The sequence below is a fragment of the Erpetoichthys calabaricus genome, chromosome 12 (assembly GCF_900747795.2).
Source record: "Erpetoichthys calabaricus chromosome 12, fErpCal1.3, whole genome shotgun sequence".
In the NCBI taxonomy this organism is placed as follows: domain Eukaryota; kingdom Metazoa; phylum Chordata; class Cladistia; order Polypteriformes; family Polypteridae; genus Erpetoichthys; species Erpetoichthys calabaricus.
The window spans coordinates 42,355,851-42,381,433 of record NC_041405.2 but is presented as its reverse complement, the minus strand read 5'-3'; the positions used below and the strand labels follow the sequence as shown (position 1 = coordinate 42,381,433).

Below are 25,583 nucleotides of genomic sequence, written 5' to 3'. Positions count from 1 at the left end.
CTCAATAAGAACAAATGGTTTATGAATTGACTGTCATAATTGAAAAAGCAGTGTTAATGACTAATGCAATGCATTTTATTATTACATATGTTTGTGATGTAACGTCTGTTGGAATGACAAAGAGTCATACTACGAGACATGCATTAATAAACTTATTCAGGTTAACATTTTAATTTAACTTTATAATATATGCATTGCAAGTTCATTTTTTTCAGTATACTTTAAACAGAAACTCCTATGTTGAATTTATTTAAAGGGGCAAACAAATAAATTTCTTAAATTGTTTAAATAAAAAAATCTAATACATTGTTTTCTTCAGTGTGTGAATTGGTAAGTTTGTAATATTTAGAAGTAACTTTCTGTATTAGAATATGGGTGCTCACAAAATTGTTGGTTTTAATATTTGAGCAAGGCTACAGCAAGAAACTTCACACTACATAGTACCTGCCTTTTTTTGGTGCATGTGACACGTATGAATTGGCCAAACTAACGGCTTAGCAAAAAAACTCTTGACGTTATATAGCTGACAGACATGCTATTTGTCCAAGCACATATTCTCAACTGAACAATGATTGACAAAATATAAGTAGTATTTTTTGCCTGTTTCAGCACTCGTGTATTTAAGGGTGCATAGCACAATCTAAAGAATTTTACTGAAGGTTATTCAATGGTGTTCTACTTTACAATTTAGACAATGGTTTTAATGCAAAATGCACTTGTCTAATGTCAAAATGATTGAAAAGTGTGTTGTTTGCTACTGCACTTTATTGGCAAAACTAAGATTTTCTCTCCACTGAAGTCTTTGCTATCTGAAATTATCCTTTATAATGTTAACTGCAGACTTCATTGTCAGCTTTCAGACAAGATTTTCATTACTTGCTTTCCATGCATTCATTATAATGATTCCATTTTTACATGTTTTATTATCTGAAATATACAAGTTGCTTCAGTAATGTGCACTATTTGTGTAATAGGCTGAGATGAGTGTGGTGAACAACTTTTTAATAAGAATCTAAATAATATTGCAGCCATATTATTGATTTCAAATTGTTATTAGTAGATAAACAGAGAATGAGGGACCGGTTTGCTAAAAGTATATAAAAATAATGACAGTTTGAATCCAACACGGCTGCTGTGTCATTTATTTGAATTTTGGTTTTAAAATAAAAGTATTTTCATATGTTTAAATCCAAAAGAAAAACACAAAGGCATGACACTGGATCATTCTGTCATATTTATGTTTGGAATTTCACCATTTAATCAATCGATTTTTAACATTTAATAGAAAGACTGATAGTTGAAGTTTTGAATGTAAGTTTTTCTACTACTTTTAGGTTAATGAAAACACTTTTTATAAAATAAATGTAAATAAAGAACATAGCAGCCTTATTTAATTAATATTGCATTTATTATTGTGTTCGTCTACCAATAAAAATAACGTGGTCTTCCATAACTTTAATTCTCATTCCATTGGAAGGGAGTACAACATACTTTGCAGCTGATGATGGGTCCCTTTTGTTAGAAGGGTTCAATAATAATTTCTCACAAGTTGAAATCAATAAGACTGCTGTGTGCTTTGTTTAGATTTTTTTTTATTTCATATATATGTACAGATTAAATTTGTTTGAATTTAAATTTCAATGTAGAGCATGGGTAATTGGAGATGTTTGCTAATTTATTTTTCCTAAAGTAACTAAATTGTACTTTTATTTCAGTCATGCTCGGGTCCTAATTTGGGATCCTGAGATTAATTCGTCGTGTGGCGGGTGCGGCAACGCACTGTATCAATCCATGCTCCCAACCCCTCTCTCTCTCTCTCTTATTTTTCACTTGACTATTTGCCTCGCAAGATACTTTTACTTAAGTATTTTTGTCTACGTAGTAATATTTCAACTAGAGTAGATTTTTAGAACATTTTCCACCTCTGTTCAGCGGTTAATGTCTGCAGTGCGAGGTTGGTGGTCTCTCTCATGTATGTTTCATTATGTCTATTTATTATGTATGCTCTGTGTATTCTGCCCGTGGCTACCTTTAAATATTGAGCAAAGTAGTATTCTTTTTTATAAGTATGTTTTTTAAAAATACAAATACATTTGTGTTAGTACCAACGTTTTGCAAAAAAACTGAGAGATGTATTATTGCATAATATTATAATGTGCAGGACAGAAACACACACACACACCACAAAATATTTTTAGAGGCGCACTACAATATAGGAAACAACAAGTCATGATAACTTTAATGCAAACGCGATACGCTCTCAAGTAATCCCAGCATTTATTTCTGGATAAATTACTGCATTGCATATACATCTGAATTATTTGGTGGTTAAAGACATTGGAAATGGGCAAATGAAATGAGTTTAAATGTAAAAATGTACAGAAAAAATAATTAAGAAATAGTGAGAAGCATGAACATTAAAACACTAGTACAAATCATATGCGTTAACTAGCGTCCTTCCATATTACACAAATAAATAAACCCTTCATAAATGCAGACAGTCTGGAGTACGGAACACACGTAAATATTTGAAAAATGAACAGCAGAAACAATTTCAAAAGGATTCCCGTCAATCTAACGTGAAACCTAAGTATTTTTTGGCTCCACCTACAACTTTCGTTCATTGTGAAAAGGGGTGGAGAGCGGAAGTTGCAAGCAGAAAAATATAAAAGAAATCTGTAAACGTACCAAATTAAAATGAGCCCATCGGGAAGCTCCTGCTGCGTACCCGGTTTGTGCAACAAAATCCGACACTGCCAATTAGCACACGCGCTTTATGTGAATGACACATTCCTAATCCAATAATTTAGTCGACGAGGAAATACAACTGGACAAATTTAGCCAATCAGGTGCGAATATTGGAACCTCTTAGCCTGCCCTTTTTCCGCAAGTTAGGTTGTGCTCGAAGTACTGGGCACGCGCTTCTTTTTTCTTTCTGTCTCCGGTGATTCCAACGGTTACCTGATTCCATTGCACGGGGGTTCTTCTCTCATTTTTTAATCGTAGAGATTTGTTGTTTTTGTTGTCCATTAAGGTAAAGCCTGTTTTTAAATTCTCAGTATTTACGTGAGGCAGAGGGAAAACCCTTTGTTTTGGCCGCCTCGTTCTCTTTGTTCTGGGTATCCGCGGCGCCTCGTTTGATTGTATGTATGTATGTATGTATGTATGTATGTATGTATGTATGTATGTTGGACGAATGAAACATAAGCAATTGGGAGTAACTGTTTCTGATTGCATTTCTATGATTTCTCTAGCCTACGTATTAAAGTAACCAGGCTCAGTGATAAAGTGTAGATTTTATTTATTTATATTTATTTACATGTGTTCCCAAAATGAGCAACTTGAAGCTGAGAATCTGTGACCTTAAGTGCAGCATTAATGTGTTTTCCTTTGCTAGAAGGTCTCGAGTAGTATATGTTAACATGTTAAATTTGTAAAAGAAATGCTTGGGAGAATATTATTTTTCAGGAAAGAATATTAAAATAGGCCCCTCCAGCTGAGAGCAACCGAGACACGGGATGCATATTTTATGTGCGTCGTGTAGGCCGGGCTTTGGAGGCCTCCTGTGTTTTAAAAAAAAAAAAAAAAAAAGAATAAGCGGGTGAAAGATTATAATTATTAACCATAATCGAATCATTGCGTCATTAATGTGAGCACTTAATTTGAGTTTAGCTGTAGTATATTTTAACGTATCCATTTAGCTTTCTTTTGTTAACATTGTATTTTAAAGAGGCGTGACGCTTGCGCTTTCTCTACGATCTTTTTGCGGCTCATTCGTATTTATATTACTTTACTTTGGCAGTCGTATGTGGTTCATATCCGTCTGTTTTTACGTTTTTTTTATTTTAACACTTTAGGATTGTAATTGAGCTGTGTATTAAACGCTGAACGTCTTTTAATTTTAAATCGATTTGATTCGCTGTTTAACTGATGAAAAGCGATTTTCATTATTTTGCAAATTTCGTATATATCTCATTCATTCATTTGTATACATCGATCATTCATTTATTGTACACTAGTTTGGTTCTATTATGTAATACCAGTAATTGGTATTTGGGAATGCGTTACAATGGCAAATTCAAAGTAAATGGTTCTAAACATACTTTTGATATTTGCTTCTTCACTTTTTTTTTTTTTTATATCAAAGATAGAAATTGTGTATCAAAACATGCCTGTGATCGAATTGGCGCCCAGGGTTGATTTCCTATCTTTGCCTGAATTGCTGAGTTGGGTTCTGTCCCACCACACTTCACTGTGTGATTCAGGTTTGGTAATGGATGCTTTAGTGAAAGTTTATAAAATAATTATTCACCACAGATTTTTCATTGTGTCCTTTTGTTCCCTTGAGAAATAATTCATTTTGTTTTCAAACGAAGTGGTAGGTAGGCCCTTTTTGCTAAATGAATACCCAGTTCAGCTTGGATTTAAAGATTCATATTCGTTTTTTTAAAGAATGCAAGGAAACCGGGGACCTCGATCAGACCAGCAAAACCATGGTCCAAGAAGGCAGCAACCTCCGCATCAACAACACCATCATCAGAAGTCAGGACCAAATACAGACAGCAATGGGCAACATGTTGAAAACAGTGAACAGCAAGCTCCAGGTAAATTGACTTCCATCCATAAGAAATACATTTTTTGATGAGCATGCATCTATTGGTTAGTGATTGGAGTAATATTACATATTTACAAAGAAGTGCCTTTTTGGTTTTTCTACTACATGTGCTGTCTTCTCATTACAGAGTCATACCAGTAAGCTGTCTGGCAGTATTGTAATGACAAACTTTCCAACATATACCTGGGCAGTCGCTACACCTTATTTTATAAATACAGTATTAAACCAACCTACCTACTACCTTATGTAGACTCCTTGGCATTTCATGTTGTAATGAACATAGATGTTGAATTGAGTTATCCTCGTAATTTTGGCCTTTGAGATTACTAAATGAAAGTGTTTCTGAAAACAGTGGAAATTAATTTACTGCTTGGGTTTAGTTTACTACGCCTCAGTAGGTCTCCACAGAGATCTATCTCTTAATATTTTTAGAAAATCTTGGGTAATAGAATTGCCAGCCAAGGCCAGAAGTAAAATGGGACTGACTGACTGAGTGCTATAGTTGAGTGAGAAACCTTTTCCAGGCAACATCAGTCTTCTTGGACATGTGTTGATCCTTTATAGTGTGTAGGCCAGTTCCCGTTTAAATAGTATACTATAGTTTGTACTGTATTAACTAAGGCTACTTTTAGCAGGTGCTAAGAGCGTCTGGGACATACTGTGACATGCAAGTGGAAAGAGAATTATCTTTGACACTTTAGCCCACACTACTATGCTGGCATGTTTCTTCAATGTCAGCTAAGACAGCCTATTAGTAATGGATATATTCTGTAATTTCAATACATTAAGAGTGGGGTGCTCTGTGAAATTTTGTTGCATTTAATGTTGACTTGTAATGTGCTAAAATAAGACTGAAAAAAATAAAGATTCATTTTTTTCCAACCTGCAGTTTTACACATGATCAATAATGATCCTAAACTGAAAATTTCACCCACAAATATGATTACTTTCTTCTTGAATTTGTAGTGATGACTATGAATTTTTAATCTGGGTTTCTATACCAAGTTTTCTCTCCATTTTAAATGAAAACAGTAGTCACCAGTGCTATACAATGAAAAACTTTCATGGAAAAAAAACTTTTGTGTTGCGTTATCCAGTTGTATGCTCAATGTGTAAAACACATGCTTTTTCTAAAATATTGTTTCTGTGCACATCATATTGGGGAAACTAAAGCCTTTTGGAAGGGAATTTTTTTTAAAATTGAAGACCGTACTGTTGATCAGTGAATGAGGATTGTCCATTTAAAAAGACAGTCCTTTGAGGCCTTAGTTTTCTGTTTGTGCCCAGATTTTTACAGAAGTATGCACTGAACAATATTTTAGTAAAAAAGCATGTACTTTGGGTATGTTGTGCATATTATTGGATAACAGACGTGGTTTATGCAAGAGAATGCTAGATTTATTTTATTTGCATGGCCATTTTCACATTGGTTTCCATGTTATATCATTGGCTGCTATTGGCTTTTATTATATCAAGCTTTTTCCTCACCATTTTGCATGAATATGAGATTGTTTTTCTCAGTTATCACTACAAAGTACACAGGAAATAATTTTTTGGTGGAGTATACCTTTAAAATCTGCAGCTGGATTTGGTCCATTTTATTTATATTAAAAATAATGAATTGGATATAAAAAATAGCAATCCATCCACCACTAAATTTGATTATTTTGAATTTTAGTTGCATTCCAGTTTTGGGAAGTGCCACTTTAAGTGTTTAACACAGTTACCTGCCAAAACTGGCCTAATGTCTGTTTAGATACTGTTGATAAATTCTTATTTTCTGTTCATAATTTTGTTCAGAGTCAGGGTTCACTATTGATCTGCAAAACTTTCGAAAGCCAGGAGAAAAAATGTACACCCAGCGGAGTCGCCTGTTTGTTGGTAATCTGCCACCTGGTGTGTCTGAGGAGGAGGTGGAAAAGCTGTTTTCAAAGTATGGAAAACCTTCTGAGATTTTCATTAATAAGGAGAGGAGCTTCGGCTTTATAAGGCTGGTAAGAAGTCTATCATAGTGTGTGTGTTTTTTTTAGGCTTTAATGTTGCATTTCATAATATCTTATGGGGATACATCTGTAAAACCTCAGTTGCACTTGTTTTTGGTAGATGGGGTGGTATTTTCTTGTGTTTGGTATTGGAGCCCTAGTAATGAAGTAAAGCATACATAATGCCTTTGGAAGTAGTCCAGCAACGAAGTGTACCACTCTTAAGTTTAGTAAAGTTCCAGGGCTGCTGTTAATTGTTAACCCCTAAACAGCTTTTAAAACTTGAAAAACTGAAAGTTGGCAAATTTTTCATCATCCACTTTATGCAGCTGATTAGGGTGGGTGGGTGGCTTGTGCAGGGTATGGAAGTTAACCCTTTAACCGCCAACTCCCTAAATATTCCCCACGCCAGGCGAAATCTGAACAATTTTCGTTTTTTTACTTTTTTACATTTTTTTTACATTTTTTACATTTATTCAAGCAGTATTGACCACTAAATGTTGTGCAAGTTCTAGAAATGGGCAAACACATAATAAAACAGAAAATGTACCTTTTCTCAGGCTTCTGGATTTATTGTCTACTACAAAACGGAACAGTCAAAAGTAATTCAAAAGTCAAAAGTAGTTCAGTCAATCATAGTTTCATTCCCAGTATTTGAGTTTGCTGTGCCACAGGCCAAAGCAGGGAACTGCACAAAGTCCTGGATTGCTGGGACACTTTGAGCAGAAGGTCTTGACGTCTCTACGCTGACCCTTCTTTGAACAGACACGACAGCGTTTTTCTGAAAGTCCAAAGTCCTTGCATTCATCTGGCAACACTGCTGAAATACTACTCATAGGATCCTCTTTGCCAGTGTATACACGAAATCTATAAATGTAACCTGAATTCTCAGCTAAGCAAAACATCTTGATACCAAACCGTGCCCTTTTCAATGGTAGATACTGTCGAAACTGTAAGCGGCCCTTCCACAACAATAAACTTTCATCAACTGCAACTGACGGTCCTGGCATGTAGGGCAACTGAAATGCTTCAAATAAATGGTCAATCAAAGGACGTAGCTTGAACAAGCAGTCGCGGTTTGGATCTTTCTTATCTGGCTCATTTCTGTTGTCATTCAAATGAAAGAATTTCAGCAGCAAAGAGAATCGGTTACGTGTCATGACAGCTGCAAAAATAGGTGTTGCATACATAGGATCTGTAGACCAGTACATCTCAATATCTGGTTTTCTGATTATTCCCATCAACATCAAAATCCCAATGAATTTTTTCATTTCGTTTTCATCAGTGTCAAACCAAGCACGAACACGGGAATGTGGAGGTAAAATGGGATTTTTCTCAATAAACTGTGCTGCATACAGATTTGTCTGATGAACAAAATGTCTGATCAAATCAGGTGACACAAACAGCTCATAAAACTGCTCAGCAGTGTAATTGTTTACATCAACAATAAAGCCACACGTTGCCTCAAACGGATGCAGAAAAGGTAGTTCACCTCGGGCAGCAATCCAGTTGAGATGCTGGGGATACACCCACTCATCGCCGTCATCCGATGCGTCTTCATTCACAGTATCATGCAGCGCACGTTGCTGCTCATCATTGTCGCTAAAATCTTCTTCAGAACTGCTACAATCATGATCAGAACTGTCCAAAATCGCCTGCAAAGCCTCACATGAAGTCAGTTTACTTTTCGCCATATTCACAGCTTTCACTTTCGAATCACATCACGTGATCGGCCAATACAAGCGCAGAGTTGTCGAAATTCAACGTAGTAATAATACCCACGCCAAACTGTCAGTTGTACTACGTGCCAGGCATTCACATAACCACAGGCAAATGTGCCGGGGCGTTAGCAATAAAACAACGGTGCCGGATATATCCGGCAGAGGGCGGTTAAGGGGTTAACAGCTTAATAATTTTCCTTTTTGCCCGTCAGCTCACGTATGATGTCCAGATCAACTTGTTTTCCCTACACCTCAACTGATTGCCACCACACATCCTTCCTCTGTATTATGTAATATTTATACCTCTGTGAAACTGTCTACATCTATCTGGTCTTTCTCGTCACTGTTCTTTCCAGCATGTTTTACCTACCTTATCACCACCTCCTGATATTGATTTTATTGCTCATTTTAAAACTGGAAGATGGGTAAACGTTTTACCATCACATTGACATGTCATTGCAACATTTGTACAACTCAAACAGAACGTGTAGGTGGGAGTACTTTACAAAAGGCTAAAGAAAAATGTTTTTGTGTGTGCAAGTTCCAAAAATAAAAAGATGCATAATAGAGCTGAAAATTAAAATAAGTGCAAGTGTACTTATTTGTGTTGCGGTATTTTTTCGTTTCATGCCTGATAGTTACTTTTTTTTTTTGCTCTTCATAATACATGTTTGTGTATTTCGGGAACAATGGAAGTTAAATGACAAAACTAGATAAGGAACTTCTTCAGGATATATTTGGATGTTCAACTGGAGTTTTTGTTTCAAGATGAAAGCAAAATTCCTGTGTTTAGCTAAAATGTACATACTGCTATTTACGTTTCCTTTTTTGTTCAAATAGTTCTGAGATCACTTCTTACAAAATCATTGTAGTACTAGAATATCTGAATAGGCTGGTGTTAAAAAAAATTTTTTTAGATCAGTAATTCATTAAAAAAAAAAAAATCTTTTTTTGCGCTGGTAAAATTGTGTACATATAGATATGTAGATAGATTATAGCCAATTTCATGCACATAAGAATGAAATGTACTGGAAAATATCAGGATTCAGAATGTGTGGAAAAGTCTGGTATTAAATGTCTCTGCGAGACCTGATCTGACAGTAATCCAAGTCAAGTTCTAGTGCAACTTATGGAAGTAATAATAAGCCTTCATATGTGTATACAACATCTTAAATACCTGGTAAAGCCTCAAAAATATTAATCATGACAACTCCTAAGACACACTGAGTTTTATTACCTTGAAGGACAGTAGTACCTTGGATAGTAAGTTTTCTGAGAGCAGAGCTCCTTTCTGATAAAGGTGGCATGGAGCATGCTGTAGCAGTGCCTGTCTGCTGTGAAAGTGCAGCCTACATACACGATAGTTTCCTAATATTGTGTACTGTGGAACGTAAAGTTGTCATACTGGAGGGATTATTATGGAAATTTAATTTTTGTAAAGTAATATTTTGCCCAGTATGTTACAAATGTAAAAGTGTATGTCTTTGGAAATTAAAATGTATATTATATAGGCAGTATAATGTGGGGAAAAATTGCTATGTTGCAGAATTATTGTAGGTAGCACCCACCCATGAAAGGAGGTGGTGCATAAGCATGGAAGAGGGGTGCAGAGGAAGAAAATTTACCAGCAAGATAACATGTTTATGCTAAAATCCATTAGCCTGGGTGCATGGCCACCAGCACATCTGTTTAAGAATCCTGGCTTATGGTATGAATCATAGATGTGATAAGTTAATGCATATGATGTTGCCTTTGTTCCCAGGTAATGTGTGAGTTGCATCTGGCAGTAAAAGAGATAGATGAGAGTGTGTGGAAACTCGTGAAAAGTCTTGGAAGAACAGGGCAGTGGCAACAGTATTTGAGGACAGCTGAGAGAAAAAACTGCAGTCCATGCAGCACATATCCATATTCCTCCTGTGTTAAATCTACCTGTGACAGCAATGTTTCTTGTAGCAAACCTATGGTCATGGAACATATTAAAGGATTTTTTTTTTTCTTAATGGTTGTTTGGGAGTCTCATACTAATATCTTTGCTTCATCCAGGAAACCTTTACTAAAACAATTGAGGCAGTGTTTTTGGAAAGCAGTGAAAATGAGTTATTTTAAGTAGTATAAAAGAAGCATTCTTAAGTATCCAGTAGTATATATCCTTGCACCTTTATATTTCATTGTTCAGTCTATAGTGGGTGTGTTTTTTGTTACTAGAAATGTTCCTTTGGAAAATTGTGGTAATTTTGAACTTGACATTTGTTTTTACTTACTCTCAGCCATTGGTTGTGATGAGGCTTTTTAGATCTGTTAGAATTCCCCACCCATTTTCCCCAAGACCACAATTGTTGACCTCTATCAGTTCAAAAACTATGTTAGTTCTATTAAGCATCTTGGATAGTTAGATGTGTGTGTGTTTTTTTTTTTTTTTAAACTTTATTGACTTTATAAAATTACTCTTAAACAGTAAATTCCCAATTTAGCCTGATAACCATTGGATTTTCAACAGAAAGTATGGTAATATTCTAAATTTCAGTTAAATATTTGGTAGTATTGGATTCTATACACATTTATAGATGAAATCAAAAAGATGATATACAATTTTAGTTTGGCATATCTGAAGATTGTTTTACCAGTAATATTGAGAATGGTATAAAACATAATTGTAAGAGTTTTTGTGTTTTGATGGCTAAGTTGCTGTCACATGTTTAATTGCATTTATTTTTATTTTTGAACAGGAAACAAGGACCTTGGCAGAGATAGCTAAAGCAGAGCTTGATGATACTCCTTTCCGAGGAAGACAGCTGCGAGTGCGTTTTGCAACACACGGAGCTGCTCTAACAGTAAAGAATCTACCTCAGTTTATATCTAATGAGCTTCTCGAAGAAGCATTCTCTATCTTTGGCCAGGTTGAAAGGGCCATTGTAATAGTAGATGATCGAGGAAGGCCTACTGGCAAGGGTATTGTTGAGTTTGCAGCAAAACCGGCGGCAAGAAAGGCTCTGGATAGGTGTGCTGATGGAGCATACCTGTTGACAGCGTAAGCAACCTTTACTGCTATCTAAGCATTTTGACATTAATAGTAACAGGTTTCAATTTTATTGCCTTTGCATTTCTTTGCTTTTTTAAAGGTTTCCCAGGCCTGTGACTGTGGAACCTATGGAACAGTTTGATGATGAAGAAGGCCTACCAGAGAAGCTCATTGTTAAAAACCAGCAATATCATAAGTAAGTTAAAAAAGACCTGAAATTCATAGTAGTTTTTGTTTATTTATATATAAAGTACCCTCCACAGTTACTATTAAATTCAACGTTTGGTGATTTACCTTAATCTCATTCTGTTAAAAATGAAAAATCCAATCTTTTAACTTGAAGTAAAATTTATTCTGTAAAACAATTCCTCAAGAAATGATAAACAAAACCACTCGTGCCATAATTATTGGCACCCTAGCATTTAATAAATTGTATAACCTTTCATTGCCAATAAAACCCCAGTCTTCTCTTGTAAAGTTAGAGAATGTAGAGCAGGGAATCCGAGACCATTCCTTAGAAGAATTCTCATGATCATCCAGGGTCTCTTGTGAATTCTCCCCTTCAGCTCACCCACAGGTTTTCAGTAGGGTTTAGGTTCAGAGACTGAGATGGCCATAGCAGAAGCTTGATGTTTATGTTGCTTAGACATATTTTGGATCATTGTCTTGCTGGAAAATCAACAGATTGCAAGTTTTGGTTTATTTGTTACTTTTTTTTCCTGTGTTTTTCCAACAGTGATTCTTGTAAAAATAAAAAATTTATATATATATAAACCTTTTACCATCGAGATTACATTGCCTAGGGGCAAAATAAATTTGGGAACTCTTCAATGTAAGTTGGTAACTGTTCCAGTTGATTTTAATTATTGCCCAAACTAATGGCCATTTTCAGACTAGTATCAATTTTTTTATAGCCATTCCCTGGTTTATGAAGGTGAACATACCTTTTTTCACTCTAGTTTGAATTGAGTTCTTTTCCTTCCTGTATTGAATGAATGAATGAATGAATGAGGACATTTGACCTCTGTTTCGAGATATGTGTATCTATCTACCTACCTACCTACCTCAGTGAAACAGGAATCGCGGATTACTGCTGGAAAGTTCAAGTACACTTTGATCAACTTAATGTCCAATGTAAATGGTGACTGTCTTCAGTTGCACTTTGTTCATAAGTTTCTAAGGGAATTTCTTGGAAGTTAGTTTTTTTTCTCAGAATTTACTTCAGTTTTTTATACTCGGTGCAAGATTAAGGTAATTAACCAAAAGGTGACTTGATTTTAACAGCTGTTTTTATTCCTCTTTACCAGTGGTGCCAATAATTTTATAGGGGACTCTATATGTTGTAACCCTGTGATAGACTACACCCAAGCCAGGCTAACAACAGTTTAAATACTATTCCACACCAGAATTTTAAACTGCATGAATATTTTGTAATTACACCTGGAAAGGTAGAAAACTCTACTCTCTGAATTTCCTAAAATTATAGTGCTCTTTTAGTGCGAGATTAGAAAAAGATAAATGTTGGCCAATTAGGTGCTTCAAAAATTGTCCCAATAGGTTTTTAATTTAGTCTGAGCAGCTTGATATTTATTTTTAGCATTAAGACACTTGGTTATTAAGTTTCTGTAATTACGTTAATACTGGATATCTAGTGAAATCTAGTTGTAATAGTGTAAACTGAAATTACATTTTAACAAGTTCTGAAATGTTTGTTAACCTGCAGTTTTGAGTAGATTTTGCCATAAGTTTCCAAACTAGACTGAATTTTGATAGCCACTTATATAGTGTCAAATAACTAAAATTTAACTCCGGTATAATTTAACTTCAGGGAACGTGAACAGCCACCTAGATTTGCTCAGCCTGGCTCTTTTGAATATGAGTATGCTATGAGATGGAAAGCTCTTATTGAAATGGAAAAACAGCAGTTTGAACAGGTTGATAGAAACATTAAAGATGCAAAAGAAAAGCTTGAAGCAGAAATGGAAGCAGCTCGCCATGAACATCAAGTTATGATGATGAGACAAGGTATGTTAAACTATATTGCATTGTTTGTGATAAGCAGATATCCTTTGTGTACACCTCCAGATGTATTCAAATTTAACATGTTCACATTCACTTCTGTACTTAAATCTGGGAGTGGTTTACATTGTAAGCTGTAAACCTGTAACAAGCTACAGTATATGGACAAAAGTATTGGGGGACACTGCTTAATTATTGAATTCAGGTGTTTCAATCGGACCCATTGCTACAGGTGTATAAGATCAAGTACCAAGCCATACAGTATCCTTTTACAAATGTTTATGAAACAAAATGGGTTGTTCTGTAGGGCTTCAAGTGTGGTACTGTGATAGGATGCCACCTTTGTAATAAATGAATATCTGCTTGATATTCCACAGTAAACTGTAAGTGGTATTATTGAAAAGTGGAAGCTTTTAGGAACAACAGCAACTCCCGTCACAAAGTGGAAGACCACGTAAAGTCCCCAAGCAGAGTCAATGACTGCTAAGGTGCATGGTGTGTAAAAGTTGCCAATGCTCTGCTGATTCAGTACTAAAGAGTTCCAAATTTCCACTGGCATTAACTGTGCCGGAATGAGCTTCATAGAATGGGTTTCCATGGCCGAAGAGCTGCATGCAAGCCTTACATCACCATGTCATATGGAGTTGTGTAAAGCACACCGCCACTGGACTGTGGAGCAGTGGAAACGTGTTCTATAGAGTGCCGAATCGAGCTTCTCTGTTTAGAAGTCAGATGGGCAATAGTGGGTTTGGCGGATGCTGGGATGATGTTACTTGCATGACTGCATTGTGCCAGCTGTGTGGTTTGGTGGAGGAGGCATAATGGTGTGGGGCTGTATTACAGTGTTTGGAATAGGCCTCTTACTTCCAGTTTAGGGCAGTCTTGATGCTTCAGCATACCCCAAGATATTTGTGACAGGGCTATGCTTCCAACTTTATGGAAACTGTTTGGAGAAGGCCCTTTTCTATTCCAACAGGACTATGCACCAATGTACAAAGCAGTGTATAAACTGTGCACCAGTGTACAATGTACAAAGCAAGGTTCATAAAGACATACTTGGATGAGTTAAGTGTGGACTGGTCCGCACAGAGACCTGACCTCAACCCTATTGAACATCTTTGTGATGAACTGGAATGTAGATTGCAAGGCAGGCCTTCTGTTCCAACATTAGTGCCTGACCTCATAAATGCACTACTGAATGGGTGCAAATTCCCGTATAAATTACTAATCTTATTGAAAGCCTGCCAAGGAGAGTGGAAGTTGTTACAGCTGCAAAAATGAGGGTGAAGAGACCAACTCCATGTTAAGTATGTGTTTGAAGGCAATGTCATTAAAGTCCCTATTGGTGTAATAGTCAGGCATCCCAGTACTTTTATCCATATAGTATATTACAAGATTATGTGCAAAAGAGGCCTTAATTATCTCAGTGCTACAGAAATAGACTATATGGGTGGGCAAGTGTGAGGGTTTTGTGGGAGCATTGTGAAGGCTAGTTATTTAAAACTCTTCACTGTTGTAGATTTATTAAGGCGCCAGGAAGAATTGCGCCGTATGGAAGAACTTCACAATCAGGAACTGCAGAAACGTAAACAGCTAGAACTCCGACAAGAAGAAGAACGCAGAAGACGTGATGAAGAGATGAGAATGCAACAGGATGAGATGATGAGACGGCAGCAGGAAGGTTTCAAAGGAAACTTTGGAGATGCTGTAAGTTGCCTTCTAGTTAATTAACAAACTTTTTAGGTTATTAATCTGTACACCAGGGTAGTTTATAATTTTTATTTTTATTTTTTTATTTTTTTTCATCAAGCAGCGTGAACAAGACATGAGAATGAATATGGGAGGTATGTGATTGGCTGCAGCTTAATAGGTTGGCACAGTGACTGTTTGGTTCTGTACTTTTAAGTTGTTAGAACTTATTAGGTTTAATGCTTTTATTTTTATAGGCGGTGTTTGGGAGAAAAGTATCATGAATCTGCTATTAAATTTTCTCAGATTTCAGGCATTATTGTTAAACACATGTTCTGGTGGATATTTTGTTTAGTTAAGTAATATTTATTGATGGTTGTGCTGAACCAAGGTCATTGTAAACTGTGCCATGAAATTGAAGTACTGAAATTGGGTACTGGTTTAAATTTGGCATAGCTGCAATATTTACACTTGCTATTGTGTTTAAGTAATCTATTCTTTTTAATGGTAAAGGAGCTACAATGGGAATGAACAGAAACGCACTGCCTAGTAGCACTGTGCCAGCTGGGTCTGTGACTATCAAGCCTGAGGGAACACCCGGAATGGTAAACTCTTCTATAACTTCTTCTTTTTTTTTTTTTTCCCCAGTCAGTTAGAAGCTGTCATTTTTGCTGTTAGAAATGTAGCATGCAGCTTTCTTAAACAATGCATTATCAGTACATAGTTTTTTGTTTTGTGTTTTTTTTTGTTTTTTTTTTTTTTTTTTTTTTCCTCCTCGCTTTGATTACTTCATCATGCTAAACTCAACAGAATGCATTTGCTGCTTGGCAGGTTTGGAATCCATATGATGATCAGTCAGGATGGTACCCACCAATGTAAACCGGAACAACCAGTTTAATGTGCTGTCACTGCCTTTATTTTGTCCCAAATAAAATGTTGTATATTATTACTTAAGTTGGTACTTTTTTAAAGCTTTTTCATTTAGTGCCATTTCTAAATTTTAATTTTTAAGCTTTAAAAGACTTTTTTTTTTTTTTTTTTTAATATAAATACTTCCCATCTGGAAATTGTTCTTTTTGTTGAAACCCTGTCTTTAGTTAGAGTGGCAGGCAGTGCTTTCTTCAAGCTTACTTTGTATTTGCAAATTCTCTTGAGATTTGCCACCTCTTCATTGCTGCTTTTGTATTTGAAACCTGCTGTTCCTATTTTTTTATTCTGTATAACTATAGATGTAATATGGCAGCAACCATAAATACAATGTATTTGTTCCAAAGCAGTTGTTAAAAGTAACTAATAAAGACCATAAGTCTTTTAATTGAATTTTGAGGCATTTTTCCTATTAGATAACAGGTGTGGGGTTTTTTGAGAGGGTAGCATATATGTTGGGTACTCTTACACTTTGTGTTTATAGTACGTTTAAAAAAAAAAAAAAAAAAATAATAATAATAATTGACACCCACAGGTTAAATACTTCTCATTCCTAAAAATGGAGATCTGTCTGTCACATGAAATGACTTTTTCAGATTTATGTGCCTAAAATAGCAAAGTTGCGCAATTTCTGATTAATATCCGATCTTTATTTTCTTGTTGGGTATGTTCCCGTTTCTCCAACAAACCTGACTCCACGACGAATATACTTGTGGATCATACTACAATCAGTCCAATGATCGCTTTGCCATGGGAGGCCAAATCGAGGGACAAGGAAGCATGCCTGGTACCCAGGGAGGATTTCCTCGTGGACCCCAGGGGGGTGACTTTGGCCCCAACAAACGTCGTCGATACTGAATGTTGTCCGTTTTGAATGTGACCTTTGAGCAAAACAGTATAACCCTCTCCAGATTTTTAATGTGTAGATACAGTATGATTCATGTATTTTTGTTTATTACCCCCGACCCCTCCCCCACCTTGGTTAGGTGGACATACAATTGTTGTGGTTATGCTTGGTCTTTTCTAGTCTAATAGTCGAATAGTTATCTTAAATCAGACTCTTACTTGAAGTAACTGGACCACATTTGTAACCAGTTTGTACAGATGAGGATTGGCTTTTTTTTTTTTTAAATAGATTTTACACTTTTATACTTTCTTTTTAAGCTTTTAAAATTGTTTTTGCCTGGACAAATGAATACAATTGCTTAACTCTGTATGACTATAGATTTCGTTATAGCAGATGTAATTTTTGTCTGTTCTTACTGTTTGCAAATTCTTTGCATTTTAAAATAAATATTTCCACATTTAAAGCAATGACTATAGATTTGAGTTGAGTTTAGGTGGACTTCATCTACTGCAGATGCTGATTTAGGCTACCATTTTGCTGAAAGTGTTAAATAACTGGTGATTTGTCCAGTGGAAATGTTTTCTGGGCAGTCGTTACCTCTTTTTGGATGTATTAAAGCGTGCTTTTTTTATGTGTATGTAAAGTTTTTTTGTCCCGGCTTAATAAAAACTTGAACGGGTGTTTGAAGTTCAGTTAGATTCTTTTAAAGAGATTTCTTTAATGCAGCAGCTTATCAACTGACTTTACCTCTGTTTAAATAGTAGTTTAGAAAAATGTTTGCATCTTTACTACTTTTTAGTGTGGGAGGAGTTGGGGAGTAGTTTTCTTGTTTCTGTTGCAAGTAGGTATAATTAATATATATATATATATATATATATATATAGACCGTTTTTAACTATCTTTTGTATGTTTGAATGGCCAATTAGTTATTCGCAGTTTGTGTATATTAAAAACAAAATCTTGCATTGAAGTAATTGAGATTGTAAACATTCTGCATGCTTTAAGATTATACAAGAACTATATTAATGCATTTTTGAAAGGCATACTGTCTGGGTGTGTGTTTGCATTAGGGCTATTTAAACCAACCCTGAGGTGTCCACTTTTTTTGTTTAGCTTGAATCAATTTGCTTTTGGTTTTCAAGGTTGCTAGATATAATGCTGGGGTGGAAATTTTGATTCCACGTTCTTTAAACATGGCTACATTCAAGCTGAAAACAAAACGTTTTGTATGTACCCTTTGCCTAGGTTGCTTTTTTAGTGACCATATTTGCTTAATAAATATGAACTACTGATAGTGTAGTTGACTCCTTGTTGTACATGAAGAAAAAACCTTTTTTTAGAAAATCTGTAAGATTCAAACAGCCACAGTATTGAATTCTGACCTGGACACATGTTACACATTACTCTACATGATTGATTGCAGTGTAATTTAAGAACATTGAAATAATGTATTTTAAACATCTTCATATTGACACTACGGTGCACTTGGGCCTTGATTGGATTTCTGCCTTGAACCTCAGTGTCTGGATAGGCTCTGTCCCCACCCAAAACCCTGAATTGTAGTAAGTTGGTTTAAGAAATCGCATACCAACATCAGCCCAAACTCCCACCCGCCCCCTTAGAAAGGGGGGGATGTATGACTCCATGACTTTGTTAGATGCTGTTGAAAATGATATTTTATAGAGTTTTGTTTAAGCACTAGAAATTTTAGAACAAATAATCCTACTGAAATGCTACGAGAGGTCCTTCAGCAATGTCACCTTTAGTTCCTGCTAAAGGTTACTCTTAGGTTTTTATAAAAGAGCTATCTGTAATATTCATTCTTGTATCCGTCCATTATCAAACTTGCTTAATTCACTCCAGGGTCGTGGGGTAAATGATACTAATGATATTTGTGTTTAGATTTGAGTGCACAAATCATGACATATCCAAACATTATCGTGGTAGTTGTTTCACTGGTGTCTTACTGTTTGTTCTCTTGCTCCATTTAATGTAGTTTTTTTAAAAAAAAAAAAAAAATGTTCAAAATATCCGCAAAAAATGGATGTGCTAGCTTGCTGTCATATGACATTAAAAAAACTTGTTTGAAAAGTTGATCATGATTGAAAAATTGTTTTTGCACCATTTCATTTTCAAAACTTGGACTCTGTATGCTTAAAGTGAGAAATAACTGCCTCTGCAATTTGTGCACATTTTTGAATTCTTGTGCACTTAAATATTTTGTTGGTATCCTGTTTCACCTGTTGTACACTTTTGAATGTTTATAGTATTTGTTTTTTGATAAAGGCTGTTCACCAGTAATTCAGTGCAATTAACCAACCCTACTCTCCCCTGCAATTCCAGAACTTTTATGTGTAGACTAAATCCTTGCTGCTTGTTTTTGTGTTTGTTTGCCTGTCCAGGTTTTGAACATGCCTTTTCTTGCAGAGGTTTTGGTTGCAGTATTCAAAAAGGATGACCTGTCCCTAAATGGTATATCGCCTTAGACCAGGGCATGCTTGTGAAAGCACACCCATTTTTTTTTTTTTTCTCTTTTCAAAAAAGGACCATCAATTTAAAAGATGTTTCGGAGCTGTGTCAGGGGGAAAAAAAAAATCATAGAAATGCAAGCAGGCGCTGGACATTCGGCTCCACAAATAATATATCTGAGGTGGAAATTTAATGTGGTATTTCTGAATCTGTGAGAAGTCATTTTAATCACTGACCTGTGTGAGCCACAACATGCTCTGTGCAAGTTGTGTGAAATGTGTCTTCATACTTCCCACACCTTTCTAAGAATGTGGTAGAGATAATATATGATCGGATTGGATTTTCCCAATTTTTTTTTTTCTTCAATGCTTTAACCTCCTTTCCCCTACCCCTGTTAGAATCAGTCCCAACCACAGCTATTTGTGTCTGTGTTTTTATCTATTATCTGCACCTTTACACAGGGTATGGGTATTCCTAGCCACGGTAACAAAAGGTAGTAATCTTGAGCAACAAAATAAAGCTTTGGGGTCTGTGGTGGTTTTGGTCAGATTTGTTTCAGCCACTAGGAAGCACTTTAATGTTGAGCCTGGTTCTCATACTAGAATTCATGAGGGTTTGTGTTTTGTTTTTTTCTCTCCCCTCACCATCCTTGTAATCATTACCGAGTAGCAACTCTTTCAAGTGTGTAAGGATGACCTTGTGATCATGGGAAACTACTACTCTAAATACAGCAGCCACCATCGCTGGGAATTAAAATAAGGCCCATTCTCTGCAAGGTATTGGTTCAGCTTACTGAACAATTATCCTGCCTTAACACTAGAATTTTCTAGTTTATTTCTTTATATTTTGCTGTACATAATTGTGATGTAGTCAAATACAAGTCAAACACACAGGTAATGTAACTTAAAGGGAGAAAATCTAGAGCATGAATAAAACTGAAGTGAAAACAAAGCTGAATCCTTGCATACATTTTGCAGAAACTACTGCTTAAAATGCCTGATCTATTGTGCTGTGTGTGTAACTAAACCAGAATAATACTGATTAATGCTAATGGACAATTGGTGGATACTAAAGTTGTGCTCAGTAGCTTGAAGAAAAAGGCAAAATATCAATATTGAAATTTGGTACTATAATAACATTTAATATGCCAAAATAAGAGATTCACCATCTGAGAATGCATTGTGCATTGAAAAAAACAAGCAGATTAAAAATAAGTTGGTTTTAACTAAATAAATGCACAGGATGATGGGACATTTGCCCATGTCTGTCATCAGCTTTGTTTCTGGGTTGCTTACAATTTATGTTCAGTATGACACAGCAGAAGGAAAAATTTTAAACACATTCATAATTTTAAAAGGTTTTTAAATTTGATTAACTGAAAATTTAATTGTGTTACAGCAAGAAATTAATACAGGCTTTGCTGAAGTAAAGCTTACAGTAATCATTCTTTGTAAGGTAATGGCATCACACTGTATGTCAAATTAGAGTGGAATAAATTGTTACTGTGTGGCACTGTGCTGAAGTGGCTCTGCTATTCTAGCTTAGACATGGTACTGTGTGCACTTTTCCTTGCAGGTATTGCAGCTTTCATTCCGCATCTCAGTTTAGTGCATGTACGATTATTTGGCTTCAATCGGACACCATGTATGTAAATTTAGAAGCATGCATGAGTATACACTTGGCACTAAAACTCTATCTGATGTTTACCTGGGTCCAATACTGCCAAAACAGGCTTGGTCTTAGTGAATTGGATTGAGTTTGATAGTGGGTGGATGAATTTCATTACTGTCTGCAGACTTTTTCTCACAATTTAAACAGATATTTGCTATCTATTCAGAACTTAATTTTATTGAAGCTATTGAGTAAGAATGGCAAGATGCAAGTATAGTTCGGTTTGGTAGTTACCTGCATGTTTAAAACTAAGTAAATGATAAATACTGATTATTTTGAAAGCAGCTGCTTCAGTTAACTGAGAAATTAGTAGTTAACAATCCATTGTGCCTATTGTTGATTGCTCTGAAGATTAGATATCGGACTTTGGAAAATTATACTGTTGAAGATTGTTTGCTAGGTGCTTCAGTGTTAGACTGCACCAGTTCCTAATGTTTCTTGGTGAACTATAGCTAAGGTGATGCTGGCATGGAATTACAGGCAAAGACATCCTGCAAACAAAAGTCCAGGATCTTTTAACTGTTTCGTCTATGCGTTGGCTTCAAAAGGTGTTGGTAAGCTGGCAGGCCATTTGATCTTAAATGTGGATCAAATATTAGGTATTTCCCTCATAAAGAAAACATACATAGGGATACTATAACCAAGCTGCAGTACGTCCGTGTACGCCTAATTTCATCAAAGATGCACAGTAATGAACAAGTGGTTCTCCATTCTCTTACTGTGCTGAACTGATTTTTTTTTTCTGCCATGGTTTAGGTTTGTTGACTTGGGTAGGCGTCAAGGTAAATCCAGAACACATCACATTTATTTGGTGTGTTGGCATTTTTTTTTTCTGCTTGTGCTAGACATGTGTTAGATAATACTACTATCCATAAGACACAAGCATATAAAGAATGATTAAAAGGAACTTGGTGAGATCCACCGGTTAGATCTTGGCCCAGCTGAACACTCCTGGGAGATTGTATAGCAGAGCCTGGGGCCATGTTTTGCTTCACTATAAAGAAACCAAATTATGCATTTTTTTGTTGGTGTAGTGTCATTTTTTTCCCCCCATTAAAATATCATATGCTTGCCAAATTTAAAATATAAGCTGTCCTGATGAACCATGATAACCTAGTGCCATTGCAAGGAAATTTACCAACTGTAGGTGTTTACATTTATTACTTACCCATTGTGTTGTGATACAAATTAATACTGTGTGTGTAGCCTGATACTCTTATTGAATATAAAGAAAGTTACCCTTTTCATAGTTACGCCTTGCTAAATGGTAGGATTAACTTCACAAAACCTAAGAGAACCAATGTTATCTTGTGTGTGCATATAACTGGAAAATACTGAATAGTAATCAAACCACTTAAAAATGCTGATTATGCTTTCAAGGTAAGTATATTAATCAGTGTCATGCACAAGTGAATATTAGTATATTATTACTAGCTCCTATTTCAAATATGTTAGTACTGTAAAATGTAAGCTCAAGGCTTGAATGGCTCTTGTACATTTGTATAAGAAATGATTGTTTTATTGCTGTTCAAGAGTTACAGAAAAAAAATCCCAAAGCTCCCTTTTCATTCTATAGTCTATGGAGTACTAGAGTGTTGTACCGTGTTAGCCATTATGAATGTAGAGAAAAGCCAAGCAAAATGACACCTTTTATTGGCTAACTAAAAAGATTACAATATGCAAGCTTTCGAGGCAACTCAGGCCCTTTCTAGATTACATCTTGCCTGAAGAAGGGGCATGAGTTGCCTCGAAAGCTTGCATATTGTAATCTTTTTAGTTAGCCAATAAAAGGTGTCATTTTGCTTGGCTTTTCTCTATAGTCTATGGAGAAATATATGTCCACAGACTCGCTCATATAAATTCAAATAAGTACACTCAAGTTTGAGACAGTGGTTACTGGTGGAATTATATTAATTGTATGATGTTTGGACTGCAAGGGACTTATTTAATGGAAATGGAGTCTAAAGGGCAAAAATCCTGAATTAGATTATGTTCAAATTAGAAAATAAGTTTTCTGAATGGTTTTTAAGATGGTTTCCCACAGGATCTTGAATGGTGTGGTTGTAATTCATGCCATTAAGTAAATAGTATTGGTTTTCTGTAGTCTAGGATTTGACGGTTGGCAGAAATTCTTTCCAGCAAGTTTCCTCTAAGCCACTTTGCTGGTGGTTAGTCTGCACGGCTCCTCTTAAAGTTCAGTATTTTTTTATCAATCTGTTATTTGTTAAAGCAAATAATTAACATCAGTTTGTTTTTTTTTTTTTGTTTTTTTCTTCTCCTCTCTGTGCACCTGCTGTGTTTTTGTAGAGTATCCCTTAAACTAAACTAGTTTTCTGCCCATTTATTGTAATCAAGGAGGTAAGTGAATCTGTGTAAAATTCATTTATCCAAACTGGTCAGTCCAATGCAAAGGTTTTTTTTTTTTTAGGCTTCCCAAACATCTTGGCACTTGTGAAAAAACAGCTCTGTCTTGCTAAATGGAGGCTAACAGTGTAAAATACAAATCATAGCATTGATGCACACCTACACTGTTAAATGACATGGATATGTATGTCCAATTGTATTGTGCAATCGGTCATTCATTTGAACGCAAACTCAGCAGCAGTGACGTGCAAAAACTAGCAGTTTCGGAATCAAGCTGGTCAATTTAAACCATTTAATTTATTTTTAAATAATGTCATGTATTTATACAATGCACCAGTTCAGAACTGTGACATAATTGGACATTTATCTGCTGTAGATTGACAGGAAATCTCTCTCAACTTAACAAGAAACACTTTGTTAAACCAATTGACTCTCAATTGTAAAATGAGGTCATCCCTCCAGGGATGTTTTCCAATGTAAATGTTTCGAGTGAGATTTGCTTGTGTAGTATTTACACTATAATGGGACTCGTGCAATAGGTTTTCTCTGGGAGTCTGTGTAGTGTGATCTCTGTATTGATTATAATTTTTTGTTAATTTTAGATAGTGTTGGATCTTCAGTCTAAAGATTTGTGTTTACAGGTAAAACTTACTAATGGGTACAGGCGGCCTCCATTGTATTTGCTTTTATCCCCTTGGGACCATTCAGACTGTAAGTAGTTGAGATGTAGGATAAACTTTCAAAGTTGAAGGCTGAATTTTAGTTCTAAGCTAATGCTTTACATGTTTGACCTAAGCAATCCGCAACTAGTAGTAAGTTGGCAGCTCAGCACATCTTTGCATTCTTGAAGATTTGTAGGAAGATGAGTACCTGTTAATTAATTTTGTGCCTCCAGTTAAAAGTAGGCAGATTTATTTAACATTTGTGTATATCAGGAAGTTAGCTTTCAGAAAATTTTCTCAGGAGATTGAATGGTCTGTCTTAACCTATAACCTATAAAATGCAAAATTGACTGGCTCATTAACACAAATACCATTCCCCATTTACTTAAAAAGCTGAACTATGGCAGAATGTTAAATCTAGGGTTAGTAGTTATCTGCCAAGAAAGTACATTTTAATATATGAATATGTGGGGATAAAAAAACTACCACAATCTCATAAATGCTTTGGAGGATTTAACTGACATTTGGAGATGTTACGTATGTGCTCAGGGGCGAGAATGAGCTTCGTGCAAAATTTAAGGACACAGAAAAAGTAACTGACAGGGGAGGCAAATATCATAGCAAGCCAGTTGAGTGAATTACTGAAGACGGGGCACTATGCTGGACAGGAAAAATGCGTGTGGTTATGTCGTGAAATGGAAAGAAAACGTTCTGCGATGCCCAAGGAAGATGCAAGGCTCTTTGCTGAAAACACTGATTTTTTTTTTCCCTGTTGACTGTTAGCACTGAACTTGTCCGTTCCACTCCCTCAAACTTCAGTTGCACACTGAGATTGCGGAGCTACATGCAATCATGGCTGAAATTATTGGCACCCCTGGAATTTTCCCAGAAAATGCACCATTTCTCCCAGAAAATTGTTGCAATTATGAATGTTTTGGTATACACGTTTATTTCCTTTATGTGCATTGGAACAACACAAAAAAACAGGAAAAAAAAATAAATCTGACATGTCACACAGAACTCCAAAAATGGGCTGGACAAAATTATTGGCACCTTTTCAAAATTGTGGGTGAATCGTTTTATTTCAAGCATATGATGTTCATTTGAACTCACCTGTGGCAAGAAGCAGGTGCTGGCAGTATAGCAATCACAGCTGAAGCCAGTTAAAATGGAGAAAAGTTGACTCAACCTTTCTGTTGTGTGTGTCTGAGTGTGCCACACTAAGCATGGAGAACAGAAAGAAGAGCAGAAAATTGTCTGAAGACTTGAACAAAAATTGTGGAAAAATATCAACAATCTCAAGGCTACAAGTCCATCTTAAGAGATCATGTTCCTTTGTCCACCGTGCGCAACATAATCAAGAAGTTCACAACACATGGCACTGTAGCTAATCTCCCTGGACATGGACAGAAGAGAAAAATTGATAAAAGACTGCAACGAAGGATAGCCCGAATAGTGAATAAACGGCTCCAATCAACTTCAAAACATATTCAAGCTGTTCTGCAGACTCAGGGTGCAACAGTGTCGGCTTGATCTATCCGTCGACATCTGAACGAAATGAAACGCTATGGCAGGAGAGCCAGCAGGACCCCACTGTT

At 35.8% G+C, this 25,583-nt stretch overlaps 2 protein-coding genes across 8 annotated transcripts in view; both read left to right on the top strand.

Moving 5' to 3' along the window:
- Positions 1-25,583, top strand: part of LOC114662108 (gap junction beta-1 protein-like) — a 396,450-nt gene that overhangs the window by 315,000 nt on the left and 55,867 nt on the right. The window lies entirely within an intron of this gene.
- On the top strand, positions 2,868-18,123 carry nono (non-POU domain containing, octamer-binding). 6 transcript variants are annotated; one of them, XM_028815436.2, is made up of 10 exons: positions 2,868-3,034; positions 4,453-4,604; positions 6,416-6,609; positions 11,045-11,346; positions 11,438-11,533; positions 13,166-13,362; positions 14,876-15,063; positions 15,170-15,200; positions 15,559-15,650; positions 16,705-18,123. In XM_028815436.2, exons 2-10 carry the CDS (start codon positions 4,454-4,456, stop codon positions 16,828-16,830), a joined length of 1,377 nt encoding a protein of 458 aa, XP_028671269.1. In that variant the 5' UTR covers positions 2,868-3,034; position 4,453; the 3' UTR covers positions 16,831-18,123. The 6 variants fall into 6 exon arrangements, with proteins under 6 accessions (XP_028671269.1, XP_028671268.1, XP_028671272.1 ...); XM_028815435.2 differs by having other exon boundaries at positions 15,167-15,200; XM_028815439.2 differs by lacking the exon at positions 16,705-18,123 and adding an exon at positions 15,877-16,365.

What these genes read in the sequence shown, in the direction of transcription:
- nono (XM_028815435.2), top strand. Translation starts at nt 4,454, where the DNA reads ATGCAAGGAAACCGGGGACCTCGATCAGACCAGCAAAACCATGGTCCA. An exon ending in AGTTATGATGATGAGACAAG is followed by an intron (nt 13,363 to 14,875) that starts GTATGTTAAACT and finishes TCACTGTTGTAG; the next exon opens with ATTTATTAAGGCGCCAGGAA. An exon ending in CTGAGGGAACACCCGGAATG is followed by an intron (nt 15,651 to 16,704) that starts GTAAACTCTTCT and finishes TACTACAATCAG; the next exon opens with TCCAATGATCGCTTTGCCAT.